The sequence below is a fragment of the Delphinapterus leucas genome, chromosome 7 (assembly GCF_059928025.1).
Source record: "Delphinapterus leucas isolate spDelLeu-1000000601 "Yukka" chromosome 7, BTC_Dleu_Yukka2, whole genome shotgun sequence".
NCBI classification, from domain to species: Eukaryota; Metazoa; Chordata; class Mammalia; order Artiodactyla; family Monodontidae; genus Delphinapterus; species Delphinapterus leucas.
In genome coordinates, this window is record NC_143135.1 from 15,179,688 (window position 1) to 15,193,839 (window position 14,152).

The 14,152-nt window shown below is 54.4% G+C and overlaps 1 protein-coding gene across 1 annotated transcript in view; it reads right to left on the reverse strand.

Annotated features, from left to right (window-relative positions):
* Nucleotides 1-14,152, reverse strand: part of TSPAN18 (tetraspanin 18) — a 182,209-nt gene that overhangs the window by 19,495 nt on the left and 148,562 nt on the right. Inside the window, exons 4-6 of the mRNA XM_022592188.3 lie at nucleotides 9,108-9,186; nucleotides 3,696-3,768; nucleotides 1,150-1,344 (exon numbers count right to left, since the gene is read on the reverse strand). Coding sequence (XP_022447896.1) covers nucleotides 1,150-1,344; nucleotides 3,696-3,758 — 258 coding nt within the window. The 5' untranslated portion in view covers nucleotides 3,759-3,768; nucleotides 9,108-9,186. The remainder of the gene's footprint in view (nucleotides 1-1,149; nucleotides 1,345-3,695; nucleotides 3,769-9,107; nucleotides 9,187-14,152) is intronic.

The window sequence follows — 14,152 nt, forward strand, 5'->3', positions numbered from 1 at the left end:
GAGTCACACACATCACAGCTGATTTCACTTTCTATCTGTGACATGAATGGAGAGTGTCTAGTCTGTTCTAATCTGGGGAGGAGGCATTTGTGCAGATCTCTGCTTCCCATAGCCACTGGTGCCGGCTCATCGGCAGGAGTGGACAGACGCCTTGCCAGCCCACGTCACTGACCAGCCCATGTCTCCCTATCACTTAACCCCTGACCCACGCAGCTGCTCACCCATGAGGAGCGTCTGCAAGCTGGCCCTTCCACGCACACACTTCTAAGCTGGGCCGTTTTTAACCTACCCTCCAGCAGGACTGCGCTCTACCCGGTTTTCCTAGCCCGCGGGGGCACAGGACCTCATAGGAGAGGAAGCCCCATCACCAAGGCCAGGGCAGTAAGCAGAGGCCCAAAGGGCCACAGCCCATGTGAACCCAGAAGACCAGAGAAACAGGACATTCACCGCTTGTCTTGTTCGGCTCCAACCTATAGCTGAGCTGGTTCGCCCCTCACTTAACGAGAAGACACTAAAGCTCAGAGAGGTTAAGAAACTAGACCAGAGTCACATCATTAGTTACGAGACAGAGCAGAGCGCACACACAAGCCCAGGCCTGCCCAGCTCATCCTCGTGGGCTCGCCTGCCTCTCACCAGCCTGTCCACCAGGGAGGGGACGGCCACTCGACCCCTGATACATCTATAGCACCTAGTGAACTATGTGGCCTGTAATAGTGGGTCAAGGACTGTTTATTTAATGAATAAAGGCCCTTCAGAGGCCATATCATTTCTATTCTAGAAGTGGAACTGCGAAAGCTGAATGATTTATCTGATAGCTATCTTAGCTCTCTTACCACAGAGTTATATATTCGAGGTCTTACAAGCAAGTAGAAAGCATCACGAGTCAGCGTTCTCAGCTGACCCTGCCTTGGAGAAGCCTGGCTGTTCAGACCTGGAGTCCAAGGCCGCTGTCCACGGGGGAGCAGCTCACCCACACGGCAGGCACGGGTCCAAGCTCAGATGCATGTAGGAAGGGCTGGTGGTCCTCCCACTCCTGGAGGATGGCCTACTCGGCTCAGACCTCAGTGTGAGTCCCCCGTAGTGTGGACACAGGGCCCCCAACACCCAGCCCGGGGCACCCATGGGTGGGGTGGAGGATGGGGTACTCACCAACAGCAGCAGACACTTGTTCTCCCGGACGGCCCCGCAGCAGCCCAGGAAGCCGAGCAGAAAAAGCAGGCCCCCCATGGCCAAGAGGATGTAGGCGCCCGTGATGAGTAGGGGGTTGGCGGCCACGATCTCCCGGAAGCCGGTGGGGTCCACCATGACCCAGATGCCGATGCCCAGCAGGCAGGCCCCACCCAGCTGCTCCCCGGGGCCAGTCAGGAGAGGGGAGAAGAAACAGGCAGACATGGAGGTTAGACACTCCACACACACACGCCATTTCCCTGAGTGAGGCCCAGGGGCGGAGGCGCTGAGTGCCCGGTGGACTGGGCACAAACTCCATTTGCTGCTCGAGTCAATGTCCTGGCAGTGTTTCCCTCTGCTCTGGATTTCCCTACGTACCCTGAGCTGCGGCGTGTCACGCAACCTCCACACCTAGTCTCTGACCCACGCCCCGCCTCGGGCTGCTGAGAACCATGTCATGTAGAGTTTATCCACCACTTTTATATTCTCCTTAAATGTTAGAGCTGCTGGGTAATGAGGTCATTCAGTCCAACCTTCTGATTCCACACTGAGCCCCAGAGGGGACCAACGAACTTACTGAAGGTCACACAGCAAGTTCACGGCAGAGCCACGGCTGAACCCCAGGCCTCCCTGACTCCAGCCCCAAGGACCCTCGCCAAATCCATGAACATGCTCTGACACCTATGCTGGGAAAACACAGACAAAAGCCACCCTCTTTGTCCTCAACAGGAGCTCTCAGTTGGGTTGGGGTCACCACTCTCACATCACATTCTTTTTATGTCTTCATCTCCATGGCCCTCGTCTCCATGCCTTACTTATCTTTGGAGAGAGGCAGCTTAGTCCAGAGAAAGGGCTGTACCACTTATTAGCTGTGTGACCTTGGGTAAGTGGCTTAACCTCTCTGAACCTTGGCTTCCCCGTGGTTAAAAGAAGATACTGTTTCCCACCTCCCAAGGTGGCCCCGAATAAGAAGAAAGGACAGAACGGACGTGAAGGTGTTTAGCAGGGTTCAGTAAACATCTGTTCCACTGGTCTTGGGCACAGACCAGCATTGGAAACAGACCTGTTGCAGCAGAAACCGTTTGGCATCATCAGATTTTAAAGGCTGGGAAGTGTTTGAAATCCCCGTGTCGTGGGAGGACCTGAGGAATGACAGAAAACTGCTGAGCTTTGGCTTGGCTGGGGGCTCTGTAAGCTGGGGGAAGAGCTGGATGGTTTGGGGCAAGAGGCGATATTTTCAGGTGCGGTGGTGGGACGGGGGAGGCAGAGAGGCCTGAGGGACCCCGGGACAGTGAACGACAGAATCTACATTTTCGCTGTCTGCTGCCCAACGCCTTTCTCCTTGGTCTCCCCACAAACCTCCAGGGAAACCTCCTCATAGCTGTTGGAGGTTTGGGGCTTTAATAATTGTGTGCTGAGTTCTGCTTCAAGGGCGGGGCTCAGGCATGAACTGGGCGGCCCAGGATGACTCAGCCCCATTTCACCTAGGGACACTGGGGCTGCCCAGGGCCACCCAGCTTGGAAGTTGGGTCTAGAATTCAAGTCTGTGGGGCTCCCTGCTCTTCAGGATTAGGAGCAGGGGAGGGAATCCAGGAGAGTTGCTGAAATGTACAAAAAATAGATGGTGACAGACAGAAGGACAAGAGTCAGTCTTGACCAGAAGAGGCCTCTCTTGCCTAGTGACCCTGCCCTGGGGGACATCAGTAGATGTTTACTCATCGAGGTCTTGGCTGCACTAAGGTCAAAGGTTGAGGTGGGGTCACACGATGAGCGTGGCTCTGCTCCTGGGAGAGGCCATGGGTCTGAGCAGAGCAGGTGAGCTGTGCTACAGGGCGCTGGGCTGGCCACCTGAGCCCCCAGGGCCTCTGTTCTTTCACGCATAGAATCCATAGGTTGGATGGGGATGGAGCTGACACATTCCAGGCACTTCCTAAACTAATCTTGCTTCATTTGCAAAAAACCTGCTGAGGGAGGAGATTAAAGGATGAAGATACTGAGGTTCAGAGGGGTGAAATGTGTTTCAGACCACAGCTGGAGAGATGCAGAGCTGGGCTTTGAACCCAGGTCTCTTGGTCCCAGAGAGGTTTCAGATTTCATCAGGTGGCTCCATCAGCTCCGCCCATCCAGCTCTGCTGCGCATAACTGCTCTGGGGGGTCAGGGCTGGGTGGGGCTCCCTGCTGCCCTCTGATCACCCCCATCCTCCCCCCCCCAACTCCCTACCAGGGGTCAGATTTCAAGATAGTAGCCAGGACTGAGGCCCCTATCTTTTCTTTTTTAGAATAGCTGAAGCATCATCCCAGGGGCTGTGCAAAACATCTCTCCTGTGATGGTGGGCGCTACGAGTGGGGTGGGCACTGCTGGGGGCCTCCCCGCCGTGAGCCCCCAGCTGGGCAGGTAGAGCTGCTTCTAGCACTGGCCCCCGTTCCTGTTCCTGGGACTCAGCCCCATGTGACTTTCAAGCCGCAGTCAGTCCTGCCCACCCCGCAGAGGCCTGGGGAGACCCTGGGAATGTTCCAGGAATACTTACAAATATGAAGAAATTGAATACAAACATCAGATACTTCATGCAGCTCAGACAGTCGCCTTCCATGGTGCTCCCCCTACAAAACAGCAAGGCCCTCTCAGCCTTCCCACTGGGGGACCCCATCCGAACAGATCTCCTGCCCCTCCCTCCTCTCCTTCTCCTTGGGGTGTCCCAGTGGCCAGCCTGCCCTTGTAGCCGATGGGGGAAGAGGGCAGCTGATAACCACCTCCTTATCACAGGCCTGGTGCTTTGCCCTGTGAGGCCAGAGTTAGGAGTGAGAACTCGAGAGCTAGCCTGCCCGGGTTCAAGCCCTGTCTCTACCATTCATTTGCTGTGTGGTCTTGGGCAAATTACTCCACCTCTCTGACTGTTGCTCTCTCCAACTTGAAAATGGAGATTAAAAACAGACGCTTCCTCCCCACAGTGTTGGGAGGATTAACTGAAATAATGCAGAAATATGCTTAGCAGGTACTCAGTGTGGCACGTGCTCAGAGGTGTGACATCATGATGTTACTTGATTGCAGACATGAGCCTCCTATTTGGTAGATGAGACACTAAGGCTCAGGGCCTTGAGGGACTTGCTAAGGTCCTAGAGCGGGATTAGAACCCAGGTCCGACAAACTACCTACTACCCCACATACCCTCCGACTCGAAGGACCAGTCCAGTGAGGAGGGGTGTTGCAGGGAAAGAGCTGCAGGCACCTCCTGGGGCCCCAGGCCCCCAGATGCTCCCCTGCCCTGACTACCTCTATCGTGAGACTTAGAGCATCCCACCTCCCCCTGGAGTCTCCCTGTCCCTACCTAAGAGTATGCCCATGGTAGCGGGTCACTGAATACAATTCTACTCAACAAACATTTATTGTGCAACGACTGGATGCCAGGCACTGGGGCTTGAAAACAAGATGTAGCCCTGCCCCATGCCCGGGGGAAGCAGACGGCATCTGCTATCGCAAGTCATCCCTCAAGGTGCACAAGTCACGGTCATATGTTCAATATTTCTACACTTTCTTCCTGACAGCCATGGGGAGAGGATGGGCAGACCCAGGAGGACCTACCCCTTCCCTTGTTCCAGGCCCCATCCTCCCAGCAGCCAGTGGAGGGCTGAGATTCAGTGGGGACCCATAGGTATGGTGGGCCTGTTTAGCTAGCATCTCTTGGTCCATGCCACGCCCACCAGTTGTTAAACCATTATCCTTGATGGTGGGTCATCCTTGTCTCTTGCATCATGCCCAAGCCCAGGCTCTCTTCCTCCAGAACAGGTCCCCACACCAAGCCACCAGCCCGCCGCTATCTCCTCCATCTCTGACCTTCTAGAAGCAGCAACTAACCTGCATCTAAACATGGCAGTTCCAAGCATGGGCTCTGAAGCCAGACATACCTGGGCTCCAATCCTGGCTCGTCACACCTCTCTACCTCTGTGTCTTTGGTAAGTGACTTAACATCTTGGGCCGCAGCTTCTTCATCTGAAAGTGGGCATTTAGGACCTGCATCCTGGTGCGTTGTGAGGATTAAATGAGACGTCCTATGTCAGGGCTCTCCACGGCACCTGGTTCAGAGTGGGGCGAACAGCTCTTACTAGGAACACACCTAACTTTACAGTCATAGGGCTATGACATAGTCACTGACCATGAGATCAGGACCCCAGGGCAAAGACTTGCACCCTAGGCACGGCATGCTGACCCCCTCTCCCTTGGGCACTTGGCTGATGCAACTCCATACACCTGCTGAGACCCTGTCGTCCTTGGAAAGGGGGAAGAGGACAGGAAAGAACATTCATTGAGTACCGACTCTTTGCCAGCCACGCTCCAGCTCCATGAAGTGACTGTCCTGAATCTTTCAACAACCGCATGAGGCAGGAAGCACTGTGCCCATTTTACAGATGAGGACACTGAGCCTCAGGGAGGTGAAGGTGCCCAACATCCTGGAGCTTGTAAGCATGCCCCTCAGCTCACTTCAGATCCTGTGCTCCACCTGGTCCAGGGACCACTGTTCAGGCAGACAGCAGGGCAGAAAGAGCACTGGACTGGGAGTCTGGAGCCCCAAGCTCCAGCTCTGCAAGTCACTTCCTCTCTCTGGCCTCAGTGCCTTCATCTGCAGAACGATGGAGATGGAGTTTGATGGGCTGTCAGTTCCTGCCATCAGGCTCTGACTTGGGTGGGCTTTTAGAGGGCAGGAGGGGCGGCCCCAGTGAGATGCTGAGAAGTCTGCAGGGGGGCCAGGCTCTGGGGGCCCAGGCAAAGCTGTTCTCCAGGGTCTGATCCGGCTTCAGCTGGCTCTGGCTCTCTGGCATTTAAGGGGCATAATAAATATGGCAGCTCATAAACGGGCTACCTGTATTTATTATGTACCACATTCATTAGAGATTACATCTAATGGGTGGCTTATGGAGTGCTGGGCTCCCAGACGAGTGCAATAAAAGGTGATGTGTCTCCTGGGAAGAGCCTCTGACAACCTCAAAGGTGAAGCAGGTAGAAAAAGAGATGATGTGAGCTGGAGGGTGGATGGAGACAGGGAAGCCCAGGCGTCAGCTCCAGGGCAGGGTGCAGAGCGGACAGAGGGCTTTGCAGCCTGACAGAGGATCACATCCCAGTTGCTTAGCTGGTGGCCTGGGGTAAGTTCTTGAACTGTATACATCCGAGTTTCCTTTTCTTTAAAATTAGTATAAAAAATAATGCCTTTCTCATAATGTATGGAAAATACTGAGAACAGAGCTTGGTGTATGGCAGCTGGCTGCCCTTGAGCTCTTACTATGTGCCAAGGAACATGCACAATCTCATTGAATCCTCGTAAGGCTCCTGGATTTAGGTAATGTCATTTCCCTTTGTTCAGGCGAGGGAATTGAGCTTCAGAGAGATGGAATCACTTGTCTTAGGTCACACAGCATAGAAGTGCCTGAACCAGGATTTGAACCCATGTCTGTCTTAATCCGGAGCCACATCATCATTTTCAATGAATGCTAATTCCCTCGCCCCATTCATCCATTTTCCTCCAAAATTCAGGCTCGTCTTCACACCTCTTATGCCATTTTATTTCCCAGTGGCCAGAGAGACGGCCTCCTGCGTCATCGCCCACGGCCAGGCTAAAATCAAAAGACCAACAACTGCTAGCTCCACCAGCCACAGGGGCTCCTGAATGTGGGGACACACCTCCACGGCCAATTGGCCAGACAAAAGTGACAGACACATGGCACCTCCAATCGCTGCCTGGATCTGGGTGTTGGCTCCACCCACCCACGGAGCCTTTTGGACGCTAAGCCCATCACCACGCAGTGCCCTAATTTACTTCTAAGGAGAGTGGAACATAGTCTCTGTAAGGCGGATTGAGAAGAAACTGCAGACCATGGAGGTACAAAGGCTTGGCTGTTCCTCAGAAAAGATGTTCGAAAGGCACTTATGAAGGAGACGGAGGGGGCGGATCTCTGCTAAATGGAAAGGCCATGCCCTCCCTGGGGCCAGGGGTGAAAGGCCCACTGAGGTTTCCCCATTCCACGGAGCCCACAGAGTCCCGGAGCGGAGGGTGGCAGTGACAGTGGGGCTGCAGGGTCACACGGGTCCTGGCTCCACCTCCTTCTAGCCCCGGGGCCAGTGGACAAGTCACGTAAGCTCCCTGGGTCTTTGCTTTCGTGTCTGCAGAATGGGGCCAGGAATGCTGACCTGCTCAGAAAATCAGAGGACTGAGGATTAAATGATAAATAACGTATGTAGGGCTTCTCACGCCAGGCCTGACACACGGCGGTTCCTCCCCTTGCCTCCTTGCCCTGCTCTCTCAGACCCTGAGAGGGAAGGACTCTGATCCGGAGGATTTCCGCTCAGGGAGGAGGAGTGTGGTCAGTGGTTTTCATACTGGGTTCCCCGAGGCTAGCAATCTCCTAAAGTCATTTTCAGGATTTCAAGTAACACCTCACAAATCATCCCCTCCGCAACGCCTGGCTCAAGGGGCAAGTGTCTTGGGTTTTGGAGCCATTAAACCACTCCAGGGTGGGAACCCTATTTGTCATGTTGTTCAGAAGCTCTAACTGCTAGGTATGTGCAACTCGGCAGTACATGAAATAGGGAGAAAGGTATACTTCATAAATGATGACTTGGTAAAAGGCAGTGCTGTTTGACCGATAAAATCCTTTAAATCTTGAGGCCCAGAGAGAGGAAATGCAGGAGTCAGCATCACAGGCAAACTTGCCCTCGTGTGAATTCAAATCCCACAGGCGCAGGGAAAGCATGCTGGGAAAGCAGTTCAGGTGCTGTGGGTCCAGCTGCCCTTCCATGTGGGCGCCTGCCCCAGGGTGAGCCTGGGTGGGAGCCGTGGACTTGCTGCCATGGCTCTCATGGTCTCGAGACACCTGTGCCCTTCACAGCAACCCGCCCCCCCGCCCCGCCCCTGGCCTCTGAGGGTTGGTGCTTACAGATGGGTGCTTTATCATTCAACGTGACCCCCGGATGCCACTGACTGTTTCATGTATAACAAAGTCAGGTGTTTAAGGGCTTTAAGGGGAACTTTTACGTGACACTACTGTTTCTGTAAGCACTGATTTAGAATCCAGCCCTTGTATAACTTATGTCACCAGCATTTCAATAAAAGAAGTTCTTGGCCATGAAAAGGTAGAGCAGCACTGATCTGGCCCAACACCCTCACCATGGAAATGGGAAAACCAAGGCTGTGAAAGGGAAGGGGAGAGTGGCCAAGTTACAAAACCAATTAGTGAGGGATCTGGGCCTGGAGCCCTGTTTCTTGAAGCCCAGGCCATTGCCCGGTAGCTACTCTCCACACTCAATATTTTACTTATTTATTTTGGTAGCACACACCTTCTCTTGTTAGAATGTATGCTTAGAAAGGCATGGACTTGCGCTTCCCTGGTGGCGCAGTGGTTGAGAGTCCGCCTGCCGATGCAGGGGACATGGGTTCGTGCCCCGGTCCGGGAAGATCCCACATGCCGCGGAGCGGCTAGGCCCATGAGCCATGGCCGCTGAGCCTGCGCGTCTGGAGCCTGTGCTCCGCAACGGGAGAGGCCGCAACAGTGAGAGGCCCGCGTACCGCAAAAAAAAAACAAAAAAAAGAAAGGCATGGACTTGCTTTGTTCACTGCCATATTCTTAGTGTCTAGAGCAGTGCCTGGCACATGTGGGTCCTCAATTCCTATGTCTGAATGAATGAATAAATGCAGGAAGAGTGGGAAAAGAGAAAACAGACACAGAACGGTAGAGACTCAGCAAATCAGAGAAACAGACAAAGTCAGAAAGAGAGGGAAAGATGGAGAAAGACTGAAGGAGAGAGAGAGACAGGGAAAGAGACAGAAGAAGAGATACGGGAAGGGACAGACAGACAGACTGAGAAAGGTCTGCTGGGAAGACAGGACGGTATCAGGGGATGGCACAGGGGTGCACAGGGACGGGGAAGGGGGGAGCAATTGCTGACTTGTCACCTGGGCAGTTCTGATGTCAGCGGGACAGTCTCTTGGTCAGAGGGGTTCCTGTATATTTCCGTTATTGGCCCAGCTTGTCCTGTAAGAGAGAATATTCAATTATTCTAGGAAGCCTATAAGGAGCAGCCCCATTCAAGAAGCTGCTTGTGGGGCTTCCCTGGTGGCGCAGTGGTTGAGAGTCCGCCTGCCGATGCAGGGGACGCGGGTTCGTGCCCTGGTCCGGGAAGATCCCACATGCCGCGGAGCGGCTGGGCCCATAAGCCATGGCCGCTGAGCCTGCGTGTCCGGAACCTGTGCTCCGCGGTGGGAGAGGCTGCAATGGTGAGAGGCCCGCGTACCGCAAAAAAAAAAAAAAAAAAGAAGAAGCTGCTTATGAACACCTGACCCCCCTTCGGACACGCACGTTCTGGGCCAGTGCCTTGCTGATCTGGGCCCGTTAGCGCTAATGAAAAGCTCTCAGCACCTGGGGCACTCCAGCTGCGGAGGCCCGCACTCCATGCCCGCCTTCTGCCCAGATGGCAGCTCCCGGGTGCCCTTGCTGGGGCCGCATGGGGAACCACATCTTCAAGAGACTTGTGGTTTCTGGCACGGGCTTCAGCTCTGCTGACACGCTACTGCATGTGGCTGATGAACGGGGAGAAGAGGGTGGGTGTGGTGGCCCGTACAACTGGATGCCCCCTGGATGCCCCCTGGGCATCTGCACTGATGCCTCAGCAGAGGGAGTGCTGGCAGAGCGCCGTAAATCAAACACCCTCCCCAGAAACTCTGACTCCCAGGGGAGAGAAATTTGATGCTGGAAAGGGTGCCTTAGGCTTTGCATAAGGATTTGCCAGAAGGCTCCTTTCCTCATTTCCACTGCCAGCTCCCAGCAGTGGGAATGGGGGTGTGATTTCAGCAGTCAAACGGGCCCAGATGGAGACTCCTGTTCTGTCACATGTGTGGGGAATTCCATAGCCGGCTGCTGCTCAAACACTGGGCTAGAGGACATTTCCAGGGAAAACCTGAGGTCTGGGGGAGCTTGGGCCGCAGTGGGCCTTCCCATGGGCAGGAAGGGGGAATTTCTGCGTCTTGGGTACCTGTTCAGATTTCTTCCCATTCTCATCAGTGGTGGGGATGAGGGGCGGTAGGTGAAAGATTCCTCTCCCTCCCTCCCTCCATCCCTCCATCCTTCCCTCCAACCCTCCATCCATCCCTCCCTCCATCCATCCATCCACCCATCTGCTCAGCAACTCCTACTTTGCGCTGGGTGCTGTGTTAGGAAATGGAGATACAAAGAAGCACGAACTCAACACTTGGGTGGCAGTGGGGGTAGGAGATTGGGGGAGGCAAGGGAAGGGATGATAATAGGGCTGGGGGCCCACAGGCAGGAGGACAAACTCCCCACTGGTGTAACTCCACTGGGGGCAGTTAGGGAGTTTTCACCGGGAAGGGGACAGTGCAGGGGAGTAAGTTTGGAGGGAGCGTAGAGGTGGGGATGGGCAGAGGTGGGGAAAGGCAGGAGAAGGGGCCCTCCTGAGAGCTCTCTGAGGCGTGATTTCAGCAGTCAAACGGGCCCAGATGGAGACTCCTGTTCTGTCACGTGTGGGGAATTCCGTAGCCGGCTGCTGCTCAAACACTGGGCTAGAGGACATTTCCGCTCCTAAACAGGAGAGTACCCCACTCCTGCTTAGCCTAAACGTACACACGTGGCAAGTTCCTCAGCTGCCTGCCTCGGTATCTGCTGTATGGCTTTGGGCTATATGCTTACATGCATGAGCTCATTAAATGCCAAGAACAACCCTAGGAAGTAGATATCATACCATCACCTCCATTTTACAATGGGGAAACCGAGACCTGGAGAAGGAAGTGACTTGTCCTTCATCACACAGCTAGTAAGTGATGGACCAAGAATCCACACCCAGCAGTCAGAATCAAAGCCAGCTTTCATGGAAAGGGCTGCCTTCACCCACATGATTATGGTGAATCCTCAAGACAGATCTGCAAGGTGGACTATTGCCCCATTTTATGGAAGGAAACTGAGGCTTAACTGTGGCAAAGCTGTTGCATCCTCTTGAGATTCGAGGCTCTTTCTAAAACTCCAGGCGAGATGTTAGAAAAACTGTGTTGGGGGCCAGGAGTGGGGAAGAAGGCAGAAGCCCAGCCCCATCTGAACAGTGACAGATCCCCTGAAATTGACCCCGGGGGTGTGGGGAAGGGAGGACACTGTCACTACCAGGCAGGACACTGCCACCTGGGTGGGCATCTGGGGGGAGAAGCCCCCGGGGTCTAGGCAAGGCCCAAGGAGCTCTGGGCTGGAACTCTATCCAGGGATGGCTTACAGGGCAAGATGAAGCCAACTCAGGGTCCTTCCTAGAGCTCGGGTTTCTGTGGCCTAAGGAATGGAAGCCCCAATGTCTAGTTCAGGAGATGCACCCCAGCCCCAGGGTTCAGGGAAGCAGGGAGGGGGTCATAGTTTTCTCTTACCCCCATTCTTCCCCTGCCCCGTCCCAGCCCTGGTGCCCCAAAAGCACCATCCTCTGCCCAGCATCTCAGGCTGGTGGTCATCTTGAGTGTGACACAAACCACCTTCCTCTGGACACTGAGACTGGGATGAGATGCCTGGGTGATGCAGAAGGCTCACCTGGGGGCGGGGAGGAGGTGCTGAGCTCCGTGTGAATCTCCAGCGTCTCCTCACCTCCTCTTCACCAGGATGCCCCCTCCCTGATTGTTTTCTCACCCAATGAAGATCTGCACTAAGGGGAAGCTGGGAAAGGATGGCCTGGGAGATGCCTGCCTGCTCAGCCATCACCACTGCTTCTGCACAGCCTGGGACGGCACCTGCCTTGGCCAGCACCCTGGAGACCTTCAGAAAGTCACTACTCTCCCTGAGACTCTAGGTGCTCCTATGAAAACTGTGATTCTCAGTTTTGAAGCCAAAGGTGTTTGTAAGAATTCATGAAATGAAGCTATATGATGTGAAAACTCTTGGAAGACACTTGGAAACACTGTTCCCATGGGGAGTTATTATTATCAGCATCCTCATATATTGAGAATAGGTGGAAGCCCAAACCATGTTCACTGGTTATCAGTGGAGGCGGGCGTGGGGCGGACCATGGACATCTGGCTTGGTCAGGATGGATATAAATATCTTTCCTTTAAATGGCCCCAAAGTCAAATTAGTTGCTCCAATTTTGTGATAATTGAGCCTAATAATAACTAGTAGTATCGAGCCTTTACCATGTACCAGACTCTGCTAAGCATTTCTCCTGCATCCTCTTATTTAATCTTCACCTAGGAGGTAGGTATCATTATTATCCCATTTTACAGATGAGGAAACTGAGGCTCAGTGAATATAATTAACTGGCCTGGATTCATTCATATGGTTAGTAAGACCACCTGGCCATGAATCAGGCCTCAGTCTGCTAGACTCCAAACCAGAGCACCTGATAAGACATTGATCCATGGACATGGCACAAGAGAGAGGACGCCAGAAAGAGGGGGTGCTATGCCCCAGTCTCCAAAGTTTCCAACCCAGTGCTGCTCTGCCCTGAATCAGGCGACCAGGCAGTGTCCCAGGGAGCTGGCTAGCATCCTCCCCCATGCCAGCTGGAGGCCTTTGGGGGATGACCCCATCCTGCCATCCCTTGACAGATGGGAGCCCTGAGGCCCAGAGAGGGGCAGAGACGGTGTGAGGTCACGCAGCACTGCTGTATTCTCCTCTGCAGGCCCCTGCCTGGGCCAGACAGCTTTATTAATCTTGTCAATCCCACTGCCCCAGATGGCGGCTCAGTCCCATCTGCATAGAGCAGGCCCAGGAGGGGTTCTCTGATTAAGAAGCACAGCTCAGTTCATAAATCACTCCTTTTACTTTCACCGCCCCCAGGCCCCGGGCATGCTTTCTGGAAAGAGAGAAAAGAAGGCAGGTGGACAGGGGCGATGGAGAAGCCCCCATCGGAGGAAGCAAATGTAGATCTGGGCTGGAGGGAGCCGAGAAACGTCTTGTCAGCACTCTGGCCAGGTGAGGGCGCTGTGGTGCAGGGAAGAGCCTCAGGGGGTCCCAGGGGAGCGGCCTCACCTGGGTCCCAACCAGTACCGGCTCTGCCCCCAACAAGCTGTAAGACGTGGGCCAGCTTCCTCACCACCTGAGCCTCCATCTCTCCATCTGTGAGATGGGCATTCTCAGATCTAACTCCCAGGGTCACTGCGTGGATGGAGAGATGGTGTAGGAAAAAGCACTTGAGCGGCTGTACGTCCAGTTCCTTCCTTCCTGTGCACGCCAGGCACCTGCTAGCGCCAGCACTGGGCTGGGTCCAAGGCACGGAGACCAGCGGCTTCCCTCCCTCAAGGACTCACTAGAGCCTACTGAGAATTAATAACCCGGTACTCAAAGAGGAGTGTGAACAGCCACCTCAACCAAGGGCGTGCCGGGCAGGAAGGGAGACAAGTGCTGACTGCCTGGTGGGGCTGCAGGGGGAGCCTAGAAGCTGGGGGGCCTGTGTGTGGAGGACAGGGCAGGGACCGACATTTATTGAGCCTCAGTGAATACTGCAAGCCATTGTGTTATGGGCATTTACCTATAATGATCCTCCAAAGAGATCTGCAAATTATCAATAGATAAATAACCATCGTTCCCTTTTACAGAAGAGGAAACTAAGTCTCCAAGGGGCTAGAAAGGCCCCAGAGCCAGAACTGACCCAGGTTTGCCTGACTCGAAGATGCAAGTGTTCCTTCGTCAGGACTTGGGGCTGAGGCTTGTCAGAATAACGATGATTCTTGTCATCAGGTTCCAAGCTGGGGGGAGGGGGGAGAACTTATTTGCTAGCTGGCGGTGCCTAATGGGCCTCATCCCAAGATACACGGTCTCATAAACAAGCAATTGGCCCGAAATCCTGGCGTGCCTGGTGATAGCACGGACACGGGGACATGGACACAGCTGATGGGGGACAACATCTAATTAGGCTCCTGGGGGCAGAGCCTGTGGTGGATGTAGCGGATCCTAAATGACAGCCTTCCCCGGCCTCCACACTGGAAGCAGAGTGGCTGCAGCGTCTGGGAAAGCACAGTCT